The 24,681-nt window shown below is 41.3% G+C and overlaps 3 protein-coding genes across 6 annotated transcripts in view; 1 reads left to right on the plus strand and 2 right to left on the minus strand.

Moving 5' to 3' along the window:
- Window positions 1–6,892: 6,892 nt before the first annotated feature.
- On the minus strand, window positions 6,893–9,822 carry LOC149982081 (uncharacterized). The gene is made up of 3 exons (XM_090182307.1): window positions 9,690–9,822; window positions 9,313–9,455; window positions 6,893–9,208 (listed from the first exon to the last, which is right to left on the minus strand). Exons 1-3 carry the CDS (start codon window positions 9,733–9,735, stop codon window positions 9,017–9,019), a joined length of 381 nt encoding a protein of 126 aa, XP_090038433.1. The 5' UTR covers window positions 9,736–9,822; the 3' UTR covers window positions 6,893–9,016.
- LOC110530334 (DGAT1/2-independent enzyme synthesizing storage lipids) lies at window positions 9,750–13,419 on the plus strand. Of its 4 annotated transcripts, none has more exons than XM_021613295.3 (8): window positions 9,750–10,028; window positions 10,475–10,529; window positions 10,805–11,205; window positions 11,540–11,707; window positions 11,877–12,070; window positions 12,287–12,347; window positions 12,445–12,584; window positions 12,701–13,419. In XM_021613295.3, the coding sequence occupies exons 3-8, from the start codon at window positions 10,881–10,883 to the stop codon at window positions 12,803–12,805; spliced, it is 993 nt and encodes a 330-aa protein (XP_021468970.2). In that variant the 5' UTR covers window positions 9,750–10,028; window positions 10,475–10,529; window positions 10,805–10,880; the 3' UTR covers window positions 12,806–13,419. The 4 variants fall into 4 exon arrangements, with proteins under 4 accessions (XP_021468970.2, XP_021468973.2, XP_021468971.2 ...); XM_021613296.3 differs by having other exon boundaries at window positions 9,792–10,028; window positions 10,805–10,878; XM_090182306.1 differs by having other exon boundaries at window positions 9,895–10,028; window positions 10,805–11,350.
- A 2,971-nt stretch (window positions 13,420–16,390) lies between these two features.
- Window positions 16,391–24,681, minus strand: part of LOC110530335 (XK-related protein 4) — a 66,186-nt gene continuing 57,895 nt past the window's right edge. Inside the window, exon 3 of the mRNA XM_021613300.3 lies at window positions 16,391–24,070. Coding sequence (XP_021468975.1) covers window positions 23,112–24,070 — 959 coding nt within the window. The 3' untranslated portion in view covers window positions 16,391–23,111. The remainder of the gene's footprint in view (window positions 24,071–24,681) is intronic.

The raw sequence follows: 24,681 nt of genomic DNA on the forward strand, positions 1-24,681 counted from the left end.
TCGTAACATATCCAAGATATCAAGTTTGGCAAGCCTTTTATTGATGGATTTCAACAAGTCAACATCCATATCCGTAAACCACTCCCCACTCACGCCCTCTTGCTTGTGGATGGTTTTATGCCATCGTTGATACCGCTTGGCCAACTTGGCTTTGGTTTGTTGATTGGGTTTATTGTCCTTAACAGTGTTTGAATCCTCAGAAACCAGCGACATGTTTCTTTGAGTATCTCTTGTCAATGAATCGTTCAAGCTCTTCAATGGATTCTCAATCATCCAGCGTGTTTACAGGAAGAGTAAAACAATGGATGTATCTTTCTGGATCTGTACAGGCCGTCGGTAGATACACCCCCCCAAAAAAATATTTTACGATTGTGTACTCACTAGGACTGTTATATTGAAAAGTTCCTGCAAACAATTAACCAATGGAGAGAAGAGCCAAATCGAGCACAGCTCCCGGGGAGGGGAAACTGACAGGTGGGCAGATGCACTCGGAACAGAACCCGTGACACCTGTTTCAGCTGCAAAGAGAGAGTAAAGGAAGGAGAGACTCGAGAGTCATGAAAGAGTTGCTCTGCTGGGAGACAGGGAGAGAGCCTGATGCTGTCATGTCATGTGACACAGGGTGAGGTGTGCTTCACCGGCGTCAGCACTTCTCCCTACAGACAGGAAGCGGAGTGCCCTGTCTGCCAGCCAGCAAATCCATGCACTCACTACACCACCATCTCAACCTCCCTGCCTCTCTTTCCCTCTGCTTCTCTGAAAACAACATGATGTTAGACTTCAAGAGCAGCCAAACTGTAGCTTTTACCTTGGACATAACAGCCATTTGTTTCTCAACTGGAGAGAAAGATAACATTCAGTCACCTTGAGGCAAATCCTTTTCTTTTCAGAATAAAGTGCATTCCTGAATCACATTTGACAACACTCCATTTGGGCTGCACGAATAGAAGTGGTTGGGAGACCACAATAGTTGTTCTCAAACTAGAGAAATATTAACACGTTAATAACAATAATAACGTAAAGTCGTTCCAAAATACCACTAACCCTTTCTGCTTGAGCCTGTATGAAGAAATCGGTTGTGTTTCCTGAAGTGTGTGTGTGTGTTCTGTTTGCTCTGTGACTCAACTTGTTCCAATTTGATGCCCTCATCGAACCAGAAGAAGAGCCGGTAGCGCTGGGCCCAGTACTTAGCCAGCTCAGGCTCCACTGCAATCTCAGCTGGCATCACTCCACATTTCTCTGTTTTCTTGGTATTATTGTTCTTCTTTTCCTTCCCAGTAGCCTCTGGAAATAGGTAGTGCAAAAGTTGTACAAGACTTCTACAATCAAACAAGAAATACACTAACGTAGATCTGACATGAATTGTTTATGAAGAAACCCCGGGTTAGAAAAAGGTCTAAACCGGCTGTTGACGCAAACTCACCTGTGTTATTGTGTTCAGGTGCTCCGGGAACTAAGTAGTCTGGTATGTCCAGTGAGTACACCTCTCTTCTGAATTGAATCTCATCATCCTCTTCATCTTCTATTCTGGTGAAGAGGTTCTGATGAGAGGGTTGCTCAGTACTATCCAACTCCAGAGGGGTATTCCTCTCTGAACTTTCTGGAGGAACCTCTGAACCTGAAGACAGATCAGGACATGTGATCTGCAAGTACAAGACACAAGCATGAGCAATAAACACTACATCAACAGAGAAGCATGACAAGTTTGACAACAAAATAATACTTTACAATAGGCTTAATCCGTGCTGAAGTCATTTCTACTGGGCCTGCTGGATGATGGAGCCATTTGCTGCAGACAGTAAAAACAGCAAGTCTTGCCCAGAAGATCAATTCAGTGAGCTCATACAGAGAGATGAGTGGAAAAGCACAGCATTTAAGACCTCCCACAGTGTGACACTACTTTATAATGTCTCAACTCAGTGTCAACTCAGTAGAAACACACGGATATCTACTTCAATGGTGGGGGAACCTATAACTGTAGGTAAAGAGAGTCATTAAGTTTCTCCTTGAAGTGCTGTTTGTGCACACTCTAGTACTTTGACAAGTTTCCATTTCTTTGGGATAAAACAAATCCAGCACAGTCAGCAAACAGAGAAAAGCAGCATTTCCTAGCTTCTCTATTATGGTGTGAATAAGCATCTGAGTTTATAGCAACCAACTGAACCCTCTGAAGGTCAGCTAGTGATGTGAACTTCCTACATCAGCCGTCCAAAGGTAGTCTTACCAATGAAATGTGACTGACTCAAATAAGCGGATGATACATGAACTTTAAACAGCACGGCTACCCTTGAACCAGTGCAGTGTGCCGGCGCATTGTAAATAAATTCAGTCGGACGAAAACAGTGGCTGCACGTTTAAAGAGATGCAGTGTGTCAGAGGAGGGCAGCACTGACAGGGAGGGGTTGGGGGGATAGGAGGGGCTCCTGTGGAGTCTTGGCTGCTCTCCCATTCTCTCCTCTGCCAGCGGACACTGAGTGAACACTGAGGCTGAGGCTACAGGCAGCAGAGTTAGACATGATGCAGACCTCTCTGACAAAGCTTCCCCCGGTGTCAACCACAGCACATCCTCCTCCTCACCACACTCATCCACTTGCTAGTCAGAAGCTGCTATGAACTGTGGGTGTGTGCTATAACTACCCAGCTACCACCCAGTTACTCAACCCTGCGGCCCTATATACATACATGGAATCACTGGTCACTTTAATGTTTACATACTGCTTTACTCATCTCATATGTACAGTGCCTTGCGAAAGTATTCGGCCCTCTTGAACTTTGCGACCTTTTGCCACATTTCAGGCTTCAAACATAAAGATATAAAACTGTATTTTTTTGTGAAGAATCAACAACAAGTGGGACACAATCATGAAGTGGAACGACATTTATTGGATATTTCAAACTTTTTTAACAAATTAAAAACTGAAAAATTGGGCGTGCAAAATTATTCAGCCCCTTTACTTTCAGTGCAGCAAACTCTCTCCAGAAGTTCAGTGAGGATCTCTGAATGATCCAATGTTGACCTAAATGACTAATGATGATAAATACAATCCACCTGTGTGTAATCAAGTCTCCGTATAAATGCACCTGCACTGTGATAGTCTCAGAGGTCCGTTAAAAGCGCAGAGAGCATCAGGAAGAACAAGGAACACACCAGGCAGGTACGAGATACTGTTGTGAAGAAGTTTAAAGCCGGATTTGGATACAAAAATATTTCCCAAGCTTTAAACATCCCAAGGAGCACTGTGCAAGCGATAATATTGAAATGGAAGGAGTATCAGACCACTGCAAATCTACCAAGACCTGGCCGTCCCTCTAAACTTTCAGCTCATACAAGGAGAAGACTGATCAGAGATGCAGCCAAGAGGCCCATGATCACTCTGGATGAACTGCAGAGATCTACAGCTGAGGTGGGAGACTCTGTCCATAGGACAACAATCAGTCGTATATTGCACAAATCTGGCCTTTATGGAAGAGTGGCAAGAAGAAAGCCATTTCTTAAAGATATCCATAAAAAGTGTCGTTTAAAGTTTGCCACAAGCCACCTGGGAGACACACCAAACATTTGGAAGAAGGTGCTCTGGTCAGATGAAACCAAATTTGAACTTTTTGGCAACAATGCAAAACGTTATGTTTGGCGTAAAAGCAACACAGCTGAACACACCATCCCCACTGTCAAACATGGTGGTGGCAGCATCATGGTTTGGGCCTGCTTTTCTTCAGCAGGGACAGGGAAGATGGTTAAAATTGATGGGAAGATGGATGGAGCCAAATACAGGACCATTCTGGAAGAAAACCTGATGGAGTCTGCAAAAGACCTGAGACTGGGACGGAGATTTGTCTTCCAACAAGACAATGATCCAAAACATAAAGCAAAATCTACAATGGAATGGTTCAAAAATAAACATATCCAGGTGTTAGAATGGCCAAGTCAAAGTCCAGACCTGAATCCAATCGAGAATCTGTGGAAAGAACTGAAAACTGCTGTTCACAAATGCTCTCCATCCAATCTCACTGAGCTCGAGCTGTTTTGCAAGTAGGAATGGGAAAAAATGTCAGACTCTCGATGTGCAAAACTAATAGAGACATACCCCAAGCGACTTACAGCTGTAATCGCAGGAAAAGATGGCGCTACAAAGTATTAACTTAAGGGGGCTGAATAATTTTGCACGCCCAATTTTTCAGTTTTTGATTTGTTAAGAAAGTTTGAAATATCCAATAAATGTCGTTCCACTTCATGATTGTGTCCCACTTGTTGTTGATTCTTCACAAAAAAATACAGTTTTATCTTTATGTTTGAAGCCTGAAATGTGGCAAAAGGTCGCTGAATACTTTCGCAAGGCACTGTATATACTGTATTATATTCTACTGTATTTTAGTCAATGCCACTCCAACATTGCTCGTCCTAATCTTTATATATTTCTTAACTACGTTATTTTACTTCAGATTTGTGAGCATTGTTGTGAATTGTTAAATACTGCTGCAGTGTTGGAGCTAGGAACGCAAGCATTTTGCTACACCCGCAATAACATCTGCTAAATATGTGTATGTGACCAATACAATTTGATTTGATTTGATTAAAAGGGAGGGTGACTATTGGTATTGCTATCAAAAATAATTTCAGAATAATTGGTCAAATGTTTACAGGGCTTACTTTTTGAAAGGTCTTGCTCAGCTTGGGCTCTGTGATATCTCCCTCTTCAGTAAAGAAGGTGTGCTGGTTGATGTGGCAGGATGCTCTCCTACCGCCACGTCGCTTCCTATTCCTCCCAGCCTTCCCACCCTGGTGGTGCCTGGGGCTTAAACTTCAGCACACTCTCAAACCTAATACGCCAAAACATGAAAAGAGATTGATTATGTGAGATTGTCCTCTTAGAATATCATACAGATAACTGGTCTCTGTTCGAAATGGCACCCTATTCCCTACATACTGTAAAAGTGCACTACTTTTTGACCAGGCTGGTCAAAGGTTGTGCACTATATAGAGAATAGGGTTCCATTTGGGATGTAGCCCAAGTCTCATGTAGTAATGGTCACGTACATGGGGTCGTGGCTGCACTTTAATCACAGTTTATCCCAGGCTTCCTCTACAGACATCTGAGGGTTCTCCTCCACCTCCAGTTCATGACTGTGTCAATCAATAGATCAGTAGACATCATTAGCCTAACAAACAATCACAATGATTGAACAAGGCTACATCCCAAATGGCACCCTATTCCCTATTAATGTACTACTTTTGACCAGAGCCCTATGGGGTGCCATTCGGGGGGGGGGCATGCAGAACAATTTTGTTAAATTTCACAAATAATTGTGTAGGCTTAATCATATATCAGTCCCCAATACCAGCCTTTGGGTTGGAATGGACCATGTGATTCTTACTGATTTACATCTATACAGATTCTACAGAATCTATTTACAGAATCCTTGGTTAATTGAAACACGATGGAGTGTTTATCATTGGACATAAACATCTCCTTAGATCAAACTGAAATTGAAAAAGACAGTGGATAAGCACTTTCATTCCTTCCCCAGGCTGACACTTTTACATTCAATGCATAATAGTCAATATTTCAAACTTTTACAGCTTGAACCATAGTCCAATTCAAACCCATAGGAAAAAATGTGTCAGTCACTGTCAGCATATGGCAGCCAATTGAAGCAGTGATATTCAGTAATACTATATTGGTTGAGCAATAGAGGACAATACTGAAAAATGCAGCAAGGTATGGATATATGCATAAATGATGTCATGTAGCTTACCTCCACTTTACTTTTGCAATTCTTCTATGTGACGTTTCATCACCTTCACTATTAGATGCTCTTCTCTCACTTGATCCATTGTTATTTTTCCGGGAACACCCATCCTGTGTCTGGAGGGAAGAAAGGTGTACATTCATTTATCCCTTCAACATTACATTCTACATTCATGTTTTCTGATCAAAAGGATAAAAACAGGGAAAAGGAAGTTGGCATGTGGTATAAAACATTGCTACAAAGCCAGATAAAAACAGATATACTATGCCATATAAATGAGGGCAGTGTCGTGTTGTATGGGATCAGTCACGGACAGGATGGAAAATCCCAGAGGAGAGGGAGAGTCAGGCAGTGGTGCGCGCCACTGTTCTCTATGACAAGAAGAGCCATTAAAAATGCATGGGCCTGTGTCACATGGTCCTTTCATTCAAAAGGAACACATATTTTGATAAATACTCTGACAGAATCAATGCACAGTTTGGAAAAAGCCCAGAATTACAAGGACTAAAATACGTTTTTAAAAACGAGGTCTGTTGGACATAAAGTCATTTTGAGTAGAACATTGGGCTGCCTGGCTACTCTAATGACATTGTTAGGTTCTTGATATTACCATTTGGGAGATAGCAATCATTGCTATGTCAATATAGTTTCAGTCTCCTCAACGATACAGAATAGTTGATTAAACTGAGAAACAGAAAAGGCATGTATATAGGTTGGTGGGGGGACTCACCTCTTGACTCAGTGGGCTTAGTGTTTGAGGAGGCAGCTCTTTTGCGATTACCACCATCACCCAGGTTTATCATCATTTCCACTGACATGGTCTGCTTGCTATTGGCCATAATCACACTGGTCAGCTACCACTGACAAAAGTCTGTCCAATCAGATCGATCACTTCACTAGTGCCCGCCTGACTTCACTTCAGCCCTCCTCCAAACTCTGACTCCCCTGGGTCACGACAGGGAGTCGGCTCTCCATCGGCGCTGCTTGACTAGTCAATGACTATTGCCAATGCTTACAGTGCCTTGCGAAAGTATTCGGCCCCCTTGAACTTTGCGACCTTTTGCCACATTTCAGGCTTCAAACATAAAGATATAAAACTGTATTTTTTTTGTGAAGAATCAACAACAAGTGGGACACAATCATGAAGTGGAACGACATTTATTGGATATTTCAAACTTTAACAAATCAAAAACTGAAAAATTGGGCGTGCAAAATTATTCAGCCCCCTTAGGTTAATACTTTGTAGCGCCACCTTTTGCTGCGATTACAGCTGTAAGTCGCTTGGGGTATGTCTCTATCAGTTTTGCACATCGAGAGACTGACATTTTTTCCCATTCCTCCTTGCAAAACAGCTCGAGCTCAGTGAGGTTGGATGGAGAGCATTTGTGAACAGCAGTTTTCAGTTCTTTCCACAGATTCTCGATTGGATTCAGGTCTGGACTTTGACTTGGCCATTCTAACACCTGGATATGTTTATTTTTGAACCATTCCATTGTAGATTTTGCTTTATGTTTTGGATCATTGTCTTGTTGGAAGACAAATCTCCGTCCCAGTCTCAGGTCTTTTGCAGACTCCATCAGGTTTTCTTCCAGAAAGGTCCTGTATTTGGCTCCATCCATCTTCCCATCCATTTTAACCATCTTCCCTGTCCCTGCTGAAGAAAAGCAGGCCCAAACCATGATGCTGCCACCACCATGTTTGACAGTGGGGATGGTGTGTTCAGCTGCGTTGCTTTTACGCCAAACATAACGTTTTGCATTGTTGCCAAAAAGTTCAATTTTGGTTTCATCTGACCAGAGCACCTTCTTCCACATGTTTGGTGTGTCTCCCAGGTGGCTTGTGGCAAACTTTAAACAACACTTTTTATGGATATCTTTAAGAAATGGCTTTCCTCTTGCCACTCTTCCATAAAGGCCAGATTTGTGCAATATACGACTGATTGTTGTCCTATGGACAGAGTCTCCCACCTCAGCTGTAGATCTCTGCAGTTCATCCAGAGTGATCATGGGCCTCTTGGCTGCATCTCTGATCAGTCTTCTCCTTGTATGAGCTGAAAGTTTAGAGGGACGGCCAGGTCTTGGTAGATTTGCAGTGGTTTGATACTCCTTCCATTTCAATATTATCGCTTGCACAGTGCTCCTTGGGACGTTTAAAGCTTGGGAAATCTTTTTGTATCCAAATCCGGCTTTAAACTTCTTCACAACAGTATCTCGGACCTGCCTGGTGTGTTCCTTGTTCTTCATGATGCTCTCTGCGCTTTTAACGGACCTCTGAGACTATCACAGTGCAGGTGCATTTATACGGAGACTTGATTACACACAGGTGGATTGTATTTATCATCATTAGTCATTTAGGTCAACATTGGATCATTCAGAGATCCTCACTGAACTTCTGGAGAGTTTGCTGCACTGAAAGTAAAGGGGCTGAATAATTTTGCACACCCAATTTTTCAGTTTTTTATTTGTTAAAAAGGTTTGAAATATCCAATAAATGTCGTTCCACTTCATGATTGTGTCCCACTTGTTGTTGATTCTTCACAAAAAAATACAGTTTTATATCTTTATGTTTGAAGCCTGAAATGTGGCAAAAGGTCGCAAAGTTAAAGGGGGCCGAATACTTTCGCAAGGCACTGTATATAAATGTGTCTTTTTCAAAGCAGGATATGAAATCCATGGTATGGAGAAGATTCCCGATGAAGGAGCAGCTCTTATAGTCTATTATCATGGGGCTATTCCTGTTGACTATTATTACTTTCTGGCAAAGGTCCTCATTCAAAAGGGACGGATTGTTCACTCAGTCGCTGATTACTTTCTGTTCAAAGTTCCAGGTAAGATCTTCACAGTTCCATTTCCCAGTATCTAAATATAAAAGTGAGATGTTACATTCAGCCCTCTGTAGTTGATCAGTAAAGTGTATAGCCTATAGTTGCCATAGTCCATTCTTACTACATGAGCCACTTAGACCCTAAAAGCAGGACCTTTTATTGTTCTCTGTAGGGTTCAAGCTGCTGTTGGAGGTGTTCAGTGTCATCCACGGACCCCAGGAGGAGTGTGTGAAGGCCCTAAAAAGTGGCCACCTCCTGGGCATCTCACCTGGAGGGGTGAGGGAAGCCCTCCTCAGTGACGAGACCTATCAACTGCTCTGGGGGAAGAGAAAGGGCTTTGCACAAGTGGCTATCGATTCCAAAGTGGTACATATGGGTTTTTGTCTTCTGTCTTTGTTCTCACAGGATGTGTCCCAAATGGCACCCTATTCCCTATATAGTGCACTACTTTTGCCTGGGAGGGTGGAGGTTCTGCTTTTCCTCCTGGCCCCTCACTGAGATCAAATCAAATGCAACCTTGGTGCTTTCAACAGTGGAATCATAATTCTCCACCTGGAGTGAAGGTGGATCTTCTTCATCCAGATTCTCAGGAGCTGCTTCCCAGTGGATGGCATTCTTCCTCATCAACTTTCTCCCCTTCAAGAGAGAGAGCATCGGAGCAACATTATCTTTTTTCTTTCTTTTAGGTGGACTCTATGGTGACGGACAGACATAGGCAATGTTTACTTGCTACTACGTACAGCTCTTTTCTGTGCAGAGGAACTTATGAACTCCACAGGCAGTCCCATGCTTGCCTTAAGTTGGGCTTCTTCATCGATCGGTCCATCCTCCTCTTCAGCCTCTTCATCTTCTGACAGCTCTTCTCCATGCTCATCCTCTGCCTCTGAGAGTGCAACAATAGGCAGAGTTACAGACAAAATCTTCAGTTTTCAAAGCTTGTGAAAAAGTCATCAAAATGCATGTCAATGTCAATCATTAAAAGGTGTGAGGTATGTCCAATGATCTATACCAATTTACGATCCCTACACACCGGGAGAAATAGAAGATAGTGAAAAGTGAAAACAGTGCAACACAGTTGACATTGAGTGTTGTACTTGTTGTGAGCTAACTTACTTACTGTACAAAAGCTCTTTAGCACAATCAATGTATCGTCCCATGGTCATCTCCAGCCAAGCTCATTTGGCAAAAAAATAATGTCGACAACCACATTCGATCTTCCATTATCAATCATCATGTGGTTCACACTTGCTATCTGATCAAATCCAGACATAAAATATACAAGCTAGCTAACATAAAGCCTATTCTACTGGAGTTCATTCCACACAAGTTGTTTTGCCTCGATGACATTCGTTCCTGCTTGTGTCACATGAATAAGGAACCGGTTGAACAAAGAAGAAAATAATCTGTCATTTTCCTGCTATCGACTTTCCAAAGGGATCAAACCAGTGCTAAAAAAGTATGTAATTATTTCATTAGAATATAGTATTGTTATTTATGCAATAACTAGTATAGATGTCCATGCAGTAGCTGTACTAACGTTAGCTCGTTATGCATTGATGTCAATGCTAACGTAATTGAGGTCATTCAGTCTCAAGAACTAGCTAACGTTACCACAGACAGATGTATATCTTTGTACCTACTGTGTAAATTAAACGTTTGCTAGGTAATCGAGGGAAATGCGATTCATAACGAGCAGCTTTTTCATTACTGTGTCTAGTTTGCTAAGATGTCTAGTTTTAAATTGGACTTTAAAGTTGTAGCTCACTAGCTAGTATGCTATTCGCTAGCTAGTTATTACAGCGCGTTAACGAGTGGCGTCAAGACAGTACAAGGCTAACGTAGCTAGCTAACTCAGCTGTCACAAGGGGTGAATGCATGGCATTTACTTTCATTTCTCTTTAGAGTCTGGCCCTGGAATGATCTGTCCCCAGTATTATTTACGCTGGAAGAATAAAAGGTTTGTGACGTATTTACCCTTTGAAGAACTTATAGCTAGCTAGCTACATTTTATAATTTTTAATTCAGTGATGCTGCAAATACCATTTAATTACTTGCTATTTGGGTTGTTTATCAAATAGCTGAACTTCATCTAGCTAATTGTTCATTTATGCATGCTGATGTCATAATTTGCATATTAACCAGCATGTGTAAAACATGCTCTCATTGTATTTTGGTTTACTTTAATGTATTGCTATTTTACATTAGTCCTCTTCTCTCCATTCTATACTCCAGGCCTGCCCATTGGCAGATGGTGTCCTCATTCGACTTGGCTTCCTTTGGGAGAGGCTAACTGTGGCAGGCAGGCAGTATGTCAAATGGGAACGAGTCCTGCATGTTTGGTGATAGAGATGATTTTCTAGCCTGCCTCTGTCACACATTTGAGGAATGGTCAGGACTAGGACCACTGGAAGACTATCTGAGCTATCTGGAGTACCTGGCCTGGGTTTTCACCCCTCTGGTTGTCGTTTTCATCTTGCCCTTCCTCATTGTGATCTTCCTCTACCTTTCCATCCTCTTCCTCCATGTGTACAAACACAAGAACCAGCTCAGGGAGGCCTACTCCAACAACCTGTGGGATGGGGCTAGAAAAACGCTGGCAACGTTATGGGATGGCCACGGGTTCATCTGGCATGGTATTTATACAAGTGGCGAAGTGGTCTAAGGCATCACTACAGACCCTGGTTTGATTCCAGGCTGTATCACAACCTGCCGTGATTTGGAGTCCCATAGGGCGGCGCACAATTGGCCCAGCGTCGTCCGGTTTCAGATTTGGCCGGGGTAGGCCGTCATTGTAAATAAGAATTTGTTCTTAACTGAATTGCCTAGTTAAATAAATAAACACAAATTATACGTGTGTGTATATGTCAGGGGATGTTGCAGGGTGTTTGTTTATTGCTTGTTTACCTCCGCTTTACCATGACAATGACTATTGCCAATGCTTATATAAATGTGTCTTTTTCAAAACAGGATATGAAATCCATGGTATGGAGAAGATTCCCGATGAAGGAGCAGCTCTTATAGTCTATTATCATGGGGCTATTCCCATTGACTATTATTACTTTCTGGCAAAGGTCCTCATTCAAAAGGGACGGATTGTTCACTCAGTCGCTGATTACTTTCTGTTCAAAGTTCCAGGTAAGATCTTCACAGTTCCATTTCCCAGTATCTAAATATAAAAGTGAGATGTTACATTCAGCCCTCTGTAGTTGATCAGTAAAGTGTATAGCCTATAGTTGCCGTAGTCCATTCTTACTACATGAGCCACTTAGACCCTAAAAGCAGGACCTTTTATTGTTCTCTGTAGGGTTCAAGCTGCTGTTGGAGGTGTTCAGTGTCATCCACGGGCCCCAGGAGGAGTGTGTGAAGGCCCTAAAAAGTGGCCACCTCCTGGGCATCTCACCTGGAGGCGTGAGGGAAGCCCTCCTCAGTGACGAGACCTATCCACTGGTCTGGGGGAAGAGAAAGGGCTTTGCACAAGTGGCTATCGATTCCAAAGTGGTACATATGGGTTTTGGTCGTCTGTCTTTGTTCTCACAGGATGTGTCCCAAATGGCACCCTATTCCCTATATAGTGCACTACTTTTGACTGGAGCCCTATAGGGAATAGAATGCCATTTTGGGACAGACAGTACATGTCACTTCTTACTCTCACACAGGAGCATAACTTTATCTGAAATCCTCTTAGATATTTAATGTCTTCTTTACATTTTTCAGCCAATAATTCCGATGTTTACTCAAAACGTCAGGGAAGGATTCCGATCTCTCGGAGGATTAAGTATGTATGCTTAACTATTAATTTTAATTGCAGTGTAACTTATTTTATTTTAACTTTATTATAGCTCAAATTAACATGAACACTTTATATTTCTCAGGCTTTTTCAGATGGTCGTATGAAAAGTTCCGCGTGCCGATGGCCCCTGTTTATGGGGGTTTTCCTGTGAAGTTTCGTACATACCTAGGCAACCCCATCCCATACGACCATAACATTAGTGCAGCAGAATTAGCTGAAAAGGTAAGTCATTATGCAACTGTAATTTAATGGTTACTTACTGTCTGACATGTAGTGCACACAAAAGTCAAATGATTGGGAAAGACGGGGTCAGAGAATTTTCCTTTTCTGATTTGCAGACACAGCAAGCAGTTCAAGCACTCATTGACAGACACCAAATAATTCCTGGGAATGTCCTTCGAGCATTACTAGAGCGATTCCACAGCAGGCGTAAAGACAAATAAATATCCTTTTGAATAGCCTTTTGTTAGTTAAATGAAGCAGTTACTTGTTTTTAAGACAAACTGTTAAGAGTATTATCAGGTGATCAACTGAATGTTTAACTGATTCCCGGTTTCTGTTATTTCACTATATTAGTACTTTTTACACTCAATTTGTCACAAACCAAGTACAGAAAATAAGGTAAATTGTAAAGGTGTCATAGCCTACAACTGTAATTATAATGGTTAATGTCAAATGTGCAAATTGAAGACATTTGTGCATTGTTGTATGATCCCACAATTGATTTGCACAAGTTGTTCAAAGTTCCACTGGCAACAATTTCAATTTAAGAGGCCTTTCTTTTGCTTAACAACTGCAAATATTGGAACAATATAGCAATTGATTTACATGGAACAATATAGGTATGGAGACTGGGCTGTTTAATTTTCTTTCATCTGTGTACAATGTTTGACTTTTGATTGAAATTATTATATAATTTCTTTATTTTGGGGATTTTGTACATTGTATTATGTAGGTATGTACTGTAGGCTATGCACTTTTAAAACCTATTGAGGTCATTGTCAGTGTGATTCAAGATGGAAATTATTTGTAATGTTACAATAAACATGTTTTAATGTGTTTTTCTGGTTACAAGTAATTCCTTTAAAAATACTCTTTATACACTGAACAAATTTAAACAACATATGAAGTGTTGGTCCCATGAACTGCAATAAAATAAAACATGTTCTATATGTACAAATAAATACAAAAATGTACAACCCTGTTAGTGAGCATTTCTTATTTGCCAAGGCAATCTATCCACCTGACAGGTGTGGCATACCAAGAAGCTGATAAATAGCATGGTCATTACACAGATGCACCTAAAGGCCACTCTAAAATGTGCTGTTTTGTCACAAAACCCAATGCCTCAGGTGTCAATTGGCATGCTGACTGCAAGAATGTCCACCAGAACTATTAATTTCTCTACCATAAGCTGCCTCCAACCTCTTTTAGAGTTTGGCAGTTCATCCAACCAACCTCACAACCGCAGACCACATGTGTAGTGGTGTGGGTCAGCGGTTTGCTGATGTCAACGTGAACAGAGTGCCCGGTGGTGGTGTGGTTATGGTATGAGCAGGCATAAGCTACGGACAACAAACACAATTGCATTTTAATGCACAGAAATACCATGATGAGATCCTGAAGCACATTGTGAGGCCCATTTTTTTAAGGTGTCTGACCAACAGATGCATATCTGTATTTCCAGTCATGTGAAATCCATTGATTAGGAACAAATTAATTGATTTCAATTGACTGATTTCCTGTAACTCAGTAAAATCTTTGAAATTCTTGCATGTTGCGTTTTATATTTTTGTTCAGTACTCTTAAATGCAAATGGCGCCACAGACAGTATTTGGGAAGTGGTTTCAAACAATATACATTTTTCTTTAATAAAACCTCTGGGTAACTTTTCTGCGCTAGTGTTTTTCAGGATTGTAATGTTTCAATAAGACTGATCAAGTAATTATTTCTGGCATATACAGTATATCACAAAAGTGAGTACACCCCTCACATTTTTGTAAATATTTGAGTATATCTTTTCATGTGACAACACTGAAGAAATGACACTTTGCTACAATGTAAAGTAGTGAGTGTACAGCTTGTATAACAGTGTAAATTTGCTGTCCCCTCAAAATAACTCAACACACAGCCATTAATGTCTAAACCGCTGGCAACAAAAGTGAGTACGCACCTAAGTGAAAATCTCCAAATTGGGCCCAATTAGCCATTTTCCCTCCCAGGTGTCATGTGACTCGTTAGTGTTACAAGGTCTCAGGTGTGAATGGGGAGCAGGTGTGTTAAATTCGGTGTCATCGCTCTCACACTCCCTCATACTGACTGGTCACTGGAAGTTCAACATGGCACCTCATGGCAAAGAACTCTCTGAGGATCTGAAAAAAAATATTTTTTGCTCTACATTAAGATGGCCTGGGCTATAAGAAGATTGCCAAGACCCTGAAACTGAGCTGCGGTTTAACTGAACAGGTTCCACTCAGAACAGGCCTCGCCATGGTCGACCAAAGAAGTTGAGTGCACGTGCTCAGCGTCATATCCAGAGGTTGTATTTGGGAAATAGACGTATAAGTGCTGCCAGCATTGCTGCAGAAGTTGAAGGGGTGGGGGTCAGCCTGTCAGTGTTCAGACCATACGTCGTACACTGTATCAAATTGGTCTGCATGGCTGTCATCCCAGAAGGAAGCATCTTCTAAAGATGATGCACAAGAAAGCCCTCAAACAGTTTGCTGAAGACAAGCAGACTAAGGACATGGATTACTGGAACCATGTCCTGTGGTCTGATGAGACCAAGATAAACTTATTTGGTTCAGATGGTGTCAAGTTTCACTTAGGGGCGTACTCACTTTTGTTGCCAGCGGTTTAGACATTAATGGCTGTGTGTTGAGTTATTTTGAGGGGACAGCAAATTTACACTGTTATACAAGCTGTACACTCACTACTTTACTTACATTGTAGCAAAGTGTCATTTCTTCAGTGTTGTCACATGAAAAGATGTACTCAAATATTTACAAACATTTGAGTGGTGTACTCACTTTTGTGATATACTGTAAGTCAAATGTAACTAATGTTTAAGTTCACTGTAATGTGTAGCCTATGCTAAAACCCACTTAGTGTATTTTTTTGTACTAACCTGTCGAATAAAAACACTGCTCACTGATGCCAATCCAAAGGTGAGAATTACCTAATATTTCCAATAAAGAATAATGGGATTTCTTCAATGGCTTTTGGGGATATTTCTCAGCAGACAAACTCCATAACACTCACATCTCACAGTGATGAGCAACACCACAGACTCCATAACACTTACATCTCACAGTGATGAGCAACACCACAAACTCCATAACACTTACATCTCAGGCCTGCAGAGATCTGAGTTATGGAACATTGTTGGTATCCACATCACATATTGTACAGCTTATTTCAGTCCAGTACTGTCTAGTTATGAGGCTTTGACACCTGTACAGCTCTCCCTGTCTGTCCTGATATCCTGTTCACCTATTCGCCTCTGGTGGGCTGCAGTGGCCACTGGTTGTGTCCCAAATGGCACCCTCATCCATGTAGTGCAGTACTTTTGGCTAGGGCCCATAGGGTCTGGTCAAAAGTAGTACACTAAATAGGGAATAAGGTGCTATTTGGGACACATACATTGTCAGTGGATACAGCCTCTTCAATAATGAATGAAGAGGTAAATTGCACCTATTATCTAGTATGTCATCATGCAGAATGTACATTTTACCCACACCTACCTATTTGCATACTGTATACACACAGTATTCAAAGCCAAGAACTCAATGCACTTAAATGTATCGGTGTGTAAATGTGCTGATCTTTTGTTCATTCACTGCCCATTCTGCAAACACTGCATTATATCAATAACAATGCTGTTGGAAGGCTGTATAACCAGTGGCTCTAGTGAAAATATATGAATCATGGTATAATACATTACCATTATTCCCATATCTTTAGAGTTGCATGCACATAATGTGACAACCTGTGTTACCAAAACATAAATTATCTAAGTGGAGGCTGAAGAAATGGCCACAGTGTACTTTATTAAATTAATTTTGGTACTTTGTGTTGCATTAGAATCAAATAAAAATTTACAAAAATTCAATATATACAAAAATGTCATGTTCTGTTTTTACTGTTCAATTTACAATAACATTAGTTTAATTCTGATTGAATGCAGTTCAAGCACTTCAGACTTTCATTACACAATGCAACTTACTTAAAATACCAATAATTAACAGTTTTTTAGTTTTTTTGCATTTTTGTCATTTAATACATCACATACACCACACTATTTTAATCTGTATTACATCATATGTAACTGCCATCTTGTGGCGGCGACCTCCAGTCAACAGACACCCTTCACAATCAGGACTCTGAGAGGAATGTTCTTTTAACATGTACATTTGCATACATTTATTTACAGTTATATAGTTTTGTTTTTCAATTACTATTGTGATCTTCCATTTGCAACTGAGACACTAAGGACATCTGTACACTATGCGTTAGAAGTTAACAAAATGGAATGACATTCCTATGTTCATTTGTTACTGTGCTTGTACTAATGTTATATTGGCTACAGTAGGGCTGGAATAGTATGATACAATACATCACTGCTATTTGTCTACATTACTAGTATCTAATGTTGATGAATACCTCAGAACAAAACTCAACCCCTAATAATGGATCCAAATCAATACATAATATTAGTAGCTCCTTTTGTTGGAAGTCTTCAGTATGACCTACTACAAGAAGGACAATTCCATTTCCTGGGTCAAGGGTTCTCATTTAAACTGTGAGTTTAATAGGTCTATCTTGCATTGTGGATAATTATATAATAGTATAAGCACAGTAACTGTATAGAAACACATTGCTATTGGGTCGTGAACAGAGAACTTTGATAAACCTAGAGACCTCACACCACTTTGATCATCATAACCACAAAACCAGAGGACAAAAACAAATCCTTATGAGATTGAAATAAATTAAACAAAAGCATAGAAATATTTTCTTAAGGCAAACGAAACAGATATAGGCCTAAGCAGCTTAAATAGTCACAACCATGAATTCCTCTTAAACAATGAAGCGGGTTTGTTGACAAGTGCATTTTCCTGTTGTCTCAGTCTGCTTGCTGATGCACTTACAGTGGTAAACAGAATACCATCCACCATCAAAACACTGAACGCCTTATCATTTGTTTCACATTTGGATTTATGCTCTTGGTAAGAAGATCAGTACAGTATCATGTGTCAATGACGTCAGAGGAGGGTATTCTGTTCAGAAACCAAGTTGAGGTAGGTATATGTACAATTTACACACTTTTTCAGAGATGATGATGAACAATGGTAGTCTGAGATTAATCCCTGGATGTGCTAAAACATGTATTTATTTATTTATATTAAAGAATAATATGCCTTCCTGAAAAGTGTTTCTGTATAGATGGGTTTTACAGATGGTGTAATAATAATTTCATCATTATCACCCATAAGACCAAAGGAGATTTTCCCACTCCGTTGTGACAACAGAGAATGTATTTTTGATGTACTAATAATGACTCTTTTGACCTTTCCTGACCCTCTGCCCTATAAAAGTGACTGACACATATTCATATTTGACCCTAAGCTCAACACTACTTTTTTCTAAAGATAGAAATCGTAGAACATTGGCTAGATTGTAAGTCTCGCACAAGTCTCGTATTTTTACAGTGCCAGTGTATTCATCCCCCTTGGCATTTTTCCTATTTTGTTATATTACAACCTGTAATTGAAATGGAATTTTATTTGTATTTCATGTAATGGACATACACAAAATAGTCCAAATTGGTGAAGTGAAATGAAAAAAATTACTTGTTTAAAAAATTATAAAATATAAAAAAACAGAAAAGTGGTGTGTGCGTATATATTCCCCCCCTTTGCTCACATAATTGGATAAATAAAGTCCACCTGTGTGCAATCTAAGTGTCACATGATCTCAGTATATATACACACACAACTGTTCTGAAAGGCCTCAGAGTCTGCAACGCCACTAAGCAAGGGGCACCATGAAGACCAAGGAGCTCTCCAAACAGGTCAGGGACAAAGTGGGGGAGAGCTACAGATCAGGGTTGGGTTAGAATTTATTTTTCTGAAACTTTGAACATCCCACAGAGCACCATTAAATCCACTATTAAAAAATGGAAAGAATATGGCAGCAAAACAAACCTGCCAAGAGTTGGCTGCCCGCCAAAACTCACAGACAAGGCAAGGAGGGCATTAATCAGAGTGGCAACAAAGACCAAAGATAACCCTGAAGGAACTGCAAAGCTCCACAGCGGAGATTGGAGTATTTATCCATAGGACCACTTTAAGCTGTACACTCCACAGAGCTGGACTTTACGGAAGTGTGGCCAGAAAAAAAAGCCATTGCTTAAAGAAACAAATAAGCAAACACAGTTTGGTGTTCGCCAAAAGGCATGTGGGAAACTCCCCAAACATATGGAAGAAGCTACTCTGGTCAGATTTTGCATTTAGGCCATCAAGGAAAACGCAATGTCTGGCGCAAACACAACACCTCTCATCACTCTGAGAACACCATCCCCACAGTGAAACATGGTGGTGGCAGTATCATGCTGTGGGATGTTTTTCATCAGCAGGGACTGGGAAACTTCTCAGAATTGAAGGAATGATGGATGGCGCTAAATACAGGGAAATTCTTCAGGGAAACCTGTTTCAGTCTTCCAGAGATTTGAGACTGGGACGGAGGTTCACCTTCCAGCAAGACAATGACCCTAAGCATACTGCTAAAGCAACACTCGAGTGGTTTAAGGGGAAACATTTAACTGTCTTGGAATGGCCTAGTCAAAGCCCAGGCCTCAATCCAATTGAGAATCCGTGGTATGACTTAAAGATTGCTGTACACCAGCTGAACATATCCAACTTGAAGGAGCTGGAGTAGTTTTCCTTGAAGAATGGGCAAAAATAATCCCAGTAGCTAGATGTGCCAAATGTATAGAGACATACCCCAAGAGACTTGCACCTGTAATTGCTGCAAAAGGTGGCTCTACAAAGTATTGACTTTGGGGGGGGGGGGGGTGAATAGTTGTGCACACTCAAGTTTTCTGTTTTATTTGTTTGTTTCACAATAAACATATTTTGCATCGTCAAAGTGGTAGGCATGTTGTGTAAATCAAATGATACAAACGTCCCAAAAAACTATTTTAATTCCAGGTTGTAAGGCAACAAAATAGGAAAAATGCCAAGGGGAATGAATACTTTCGCAAGCCACTGTAGAGGTGGTGTACTGGGTGAGTCCAGTGGGTGTTCATTTGGATGGGACTGACAGCAGTTGTTGTATCTGTACATTTTTCGCAATGTACATGAATACTGTGGATATTACTGTATGAGGACACAGTCTCACACACACCACTATTCTGAAAAACAAGACTCGCGTTGTCTATTTGTGGCCGTGACCCCAATAAATCATAAACACTGGGACTCCCACTGAAAATGGAAATAGCAGTTGAAAGCAAATAATGGGATATGAACAAAACATGATAAAATCTCATGTTAACATGGATCAGATTGACTAAAGGAAAGCAACACAAGCTAAAGACGTGCAAGGTGACATTGAGAGAATAATTTACTACATGTTTTATTGATGAGGAGATGGAACCAGGCCAAGTGACCTTCAATGATTCACTAGTTAATGATGAGCAATTCATTTGCCCTCTTAAGTGTATCATCAATAGCAGACCTAAATAGAGAGATCCCAAGATAAAATAGAACAAAAGCACCAGTGTTGTGCCATTCACGATAATTTGCTCATTTCTAAGCCTGTGCTTTCTTGATTTCCCCCTGTGCCATTTGGTTTCTGTCTTCATTGTAAATAAATAAAAATCTGCTTTTTAAAAAATTAACCTTAAAACACAGACAGGTTAATGCAGGGGTGTTAAACTCATTTTGCACCACAGGCTGCATTCAGTCTTCACCAAGGTCCGGAGAGCCACACTTAAAATTGGTTATATTTCCTCGCCATCAAAGTTTGCTGAAAATTGCCGTCTATCCATCGCTTTTGGATTTTTTTATGCTTCCTGACTGTCTAGCTTTTCGGTGGCTGATCTGTGGCATGTTTTACTCGACTCAATTAAATATTCAGAAGTGAATGTTGCTACATATTCAAGAGACTCTCTAAAAACGTTCTTTTTGGTAATACATGCAGAAGCACTGGGTAAAATCATGTCCACAGCTCTGTTTTCTTGGAGTTGAATTCGGTGTAGAGCAGCATAAAGAGACTATAAATGTAAGTCCATTTTCATTTTTACAGTTTCATATTTGTTGTTGTTGTTGTTGCCATTTCTATGTCGATTGAGATTGTTTTTTCTCAGAAATAATTCTACATTTTTTATTCATATTTGTATTTTTTTAAACACTCAAACAGGCCAATCAAACAATTGAAGGGGCTCATCCACACTGAATTCAACTCAGAAGAAGAGCTGTGGACATGATTTTACCCAGTGCTTCTGCATGTATTACCCCCAAAAACTTTTTAGAGAGTTTCTTGAATGTGTAGCGGCATTCACTTCTGAATATTTAATGCAGTTGAGTAAAACATGCCACAGAACAGAAGGGAACAGACATAACTAAGACAATTTGTGTGATGTCGCAACAACAAGGCAAATGATGTGAAAGCAAATTAAACCAAGAATTTCCCACATTCGAACGGATATGAATAATTCAAATAAGACATTTCAACAAAAACAATTCAACAAAAATAAATCTGAGCCATTCAGTAGAGATTTAAAATCTAGCTCTAGTTGAAAACAACAGGCACATCTTTCTGGACTGATCAATGGCCTTTTCTCACTCTCACATTGAATATCATGGTTTCCTTCCCTCAATGTGCTCTGATTAATTCCACAGAAGTTTTGTGCTTGTTTTTTTCCCTCCTCCTTGTCACCCTCTTCTCTCCATAGTTCAAACGAACAAGACATAAAAAAAGAAGCGCTTGTGACCTAGAACTGAAAGAGAAGCTACACACTTTCTTTTTTGTGAAGACACCTTTGCAAGATATTTGAAGATATTTTTTAGATATCACATCCACAGTCATAGTGCCTGGGGCTTAAGTCGGAGCATAAAAGGTGAAATACTTGTTGTTTCCTGCTCAAAAGACCATCTTGACACCATTGATGTTGGATGTTGACAGCTACAATGATAGTGGTATACACCCTAGAATTGGTACTGATCTTGTGTTGAGTATAGGCTACAGCAGCCTTTCACACCATAGTGCTGAAGTGCATGTCTCTAGTTCATTGCACGACAATATGTAGCTGCAGACAAACCGACCACTGATTGTAGCATCTACACATACCATCCTGCGCCATGCTTTTCCTCTCTTACAAGCACGCATGAGCGCGCACGCATACACACACACACACACACACACTTCCTCCCACACACACGGATGGCAATACACTTTTACATCAGTTAGGTAAAACGTAAAAAAGAATGCGGCATCTATGATGACAGTAGATCCTGCAGGTGCTTCAGTTATGAGAGTAGTTTGGCTGAAGTGGCTGCTCGTTTGTCTCTTATCCTCTCCTCCTGTCCGTACAGAACAGCACTATGTGGCCCAGCAGACTGATCCTTATCAGCCATATGGACGCATGGCAGCCCAGACCACAGCTGGACGAGGCTGGACTGTAAATAGGAGCTGCCAGGAAGGTTTTCTTGGCATGCCACCTTTTATCCAGGCGAGAACAAAGATGAGGTTTGTCCTTCAGTCTCTCCACAATACACGAACATTCCGGTTTTATTTAGCATATAAACAGCATGATTACCAGGTACAGTACTAAGCTTCTTCAAAGTAAATAGCAGTTCTGCCCTGCCTGAATCTACTAATATCCAGTTACTGGCAGTCACAGCCACAAAATCCAGTAGTTTCAGACCTTTTGGCACTAGGACAACATGGCTGATGAAATCAGATCAGAAGTCATGGGCCAGTACACATGTAAAGTATGACAGACACAAAGCCCTACTCATGTCGCTAATTACATCACGGACTATGCGTGTACTACTTTGTTGCCTGTTTACTTTGAATTAGAAATAACTAGAACCATCCTAAATATGAATCAGGACCATTAACTGACCTTATTATTCTTATTTTTGTTATTCAACACGTCCACTATATCAGGGGATATTACTTGTATCTTATAAATGTAAAGTACATATTTGCAGGTCTAAGATGTTGGTAATAGAAATTAATGTAAATATGAGATATCATAGGTAAACATTAATAACCTGTTGTAACCTGTTACGAACCTTCATAAGGATCTGTTATGAAAGGGCATGATATCATTCATTAGAACACTGCTTTTATTCTGATAGACTATTGGGCTACATTTTTTTTATGTGTATGTGTGCGCAATGGCCTTTTATCAAATAAGAGATTCCCTGACGGACGTAAGTAAAATAAATAAAAAATAAAATACAATAACAACAACATCAACCAAATAAACCCAAAAAGAGGAACTCTGTTTAGAAAACATGAATATATCCCTCCGTCACATCAACTAATAATATGTGTCTATTCTTGCCCATGACAATCAACATCATGGTTCAATGCTAGTATCTAGAGTGAGAGAGAGCTAATAACTTATTATTGCCACAGTCCTGCTGTAAATCCAAGTTGATGGTCATCCTTTGTTACGGTTTTGCATTTCCAAGGATCCAACATCCAAGCATCCAACATCCAGGCAGCAGTGTAGGGCTACAACGTGGTCTCATACTCCAGGCGCTCCTGAACTGTAGTGTCATCTTTGTACTGGAGTCTGGGCGGCGTAGGGGAGCAGTCGATGGCCAGGATGGCCTTGCGTATACTCCTGTCCAATACGTGCCTCTCCCAGGCCGGATAGCGGTTCCGACACAGGTCTATTTTGATGACTGTCTCATCGATGCGTGGGGCACGGGAGGACGGCGTGGAGGGGGCGGTGGGTCTCACCTGAAACACGGGCATGCAGCCGTCCCTCTCTGTGTATTTGCCGTCCCTGCCAATGGTGCCGTCCCCCGATATAAGAGGCACACCACGGTTGGACCTCAACGAGTTGGTGGCCCCCTCAGCGGGCAGCGTGAAGGCAGCCGTGGGGTCGTCCAGCACGAGGCTGGGTGAGCGTCCGAATCGGGGCCCGTTGGGGTGAAAGAAGGCGTAGTACATGAGCATGAAGACGATGCCGGTGAGGAAGCTGCTGAAGATGACACAGAGGGCGGGGACGGCGAAGGCATCGGTGCTCTGAGGGACGCGGTACAGGTACCACAGGGCACTCAGAGCAGTGTTCTCCAGCAGGATCACAAAGTAGTAGATGAAGAGCCGACACCGAGTACGACCCTCCTTCACATTAAACCAACTGAAGATGTAGATGATCCCCACGACCATGTCGAAGACAATCTCCTCCCACTTGGTGATGCAGAACTCGGTCTCACAGTGGACTATCCAGAAGGTCATAATGCACCAGTGGAGGACGATGAAGATACCAAAGTAGAGCTGGAACACGGAGGCGAACAAGGCGAAGGTGATGACCCGGGCGGCAATGGTGAAGAAGTGCCAGCAGAACTGGATGATGACGGCCAGGTAGCTGATTGGCTTCTTATCATCCCGGGAGTCTCGTAGGGCTTTCTGATAGGATGCCAAGGCCCAGGCCAGAGACACCAGGGAGGCAGCCGCTGTCATTCCTACGGAGACACAGAAAGGACAATAAAAACTCATGAGATTCGCAGTCACATTCACAGGTATAACATAATCAGAGAGTATGGTAACTTAAACTGTTATAGACCTATATCCATCCTGCCCTGCCTTTCTAAAGTCTTTGAAAGCCAAGTTAACAAACAGATCACCGACCATTTCGAATCCCACTGTACCTTCTCCGCTATGCAATCTGGTCTCCGAGCTGGTCATGGGTGCACCTCAGCCACACTCAAGGTCCTAAACGATATCATAACCGCCATCGATAAAAGACATTACTGTGCAGCCTTCTTCATTGACCTGGCCAAGGCTTTCGACTCTGTCAATCGCCGCATTCTTATTGGCAGACTCAACAGCCTTGGTTTCTCAAATTACTGACTCGCCTGGTTCACCAACTACTCCTCAGATAGAGTTCAGTGTGTCAAATCGGAGGGCCTGGTGTCCGGACCTCTGGCAGTCTCTATGGGGGTGCCACAGGGTTCAATTCACGGGCCGACTCTTTTCTCCGTGTATCAATGATGTCGCTCTTGCTGCTGGTGATTCTCTGATCCACCTCTACGCAGACGACACCATTCTGTATACTTCTGGCCCTTCTTTGGAC

This window comes from Oncorhynchus mykiss, chromosome 8, assembly GCF_057628025.1.
Source record: "Oncorhynchus mykiss isolate SJ-2025 chromosome 8, ASM5762802v1, whole genome shotgun sequence".
Taxonomy (NCBI): domain Eukaryota; kingdom Metazoa; phylum Chordata; class Actinopteri; order Salmoniformes; family Salmonidae; genus Oncorhynchus; species Oncorhynchus mykiss.

Excerpts from the sequence above, each read along its gene's own strand:
- LOC149982081 (XM_090182307.1), bottom strand. The coding sequence starts at position 9,735 with ATGACCATGGGACGATACATTGATTGTGCTAAAGAGCTTTTGTACA. Across the intron at positions 9,456-9,689 it reads TGCTAAAGAGCTTTTGTACA|AGGCAGAGGATGAGCATGGA; the intron begins GTAAGTAAGTTA and ends TTGCACTCTCAG. Across the intron at positions 9,209-9,312 it reads CCTCTGCACAGAAAAGAGCT|GGGAGAAAGTTGATGAGGAA; the intron begins GTACGTAGTAGC and ends TCTCTCTTGAAG.
- LOC110530334 (XM_021613295.3), top strand. The coding sequence starts at position 10,881 with ATGTCAAATGGGAACGAGTCCTGCATGTTTGGTGATAGAGATGATTTT. Across the intron at positions 11,708-11,876 it reads CTTTCTGTTCAAAGTTCCAG|GGTTCAAGCTGCTGTTGGAG; the intron begins GTAAGATCTTCA and ends TGTTCTCTGTAG. Across the intron at positions 12,348-12,444 it reads CCGATCTCTCGGAGGATTAA|GCTTTTTCAGATGGTCGTAT; the intron begins GTATGTATGCTT and ends TATATTTCTCAG.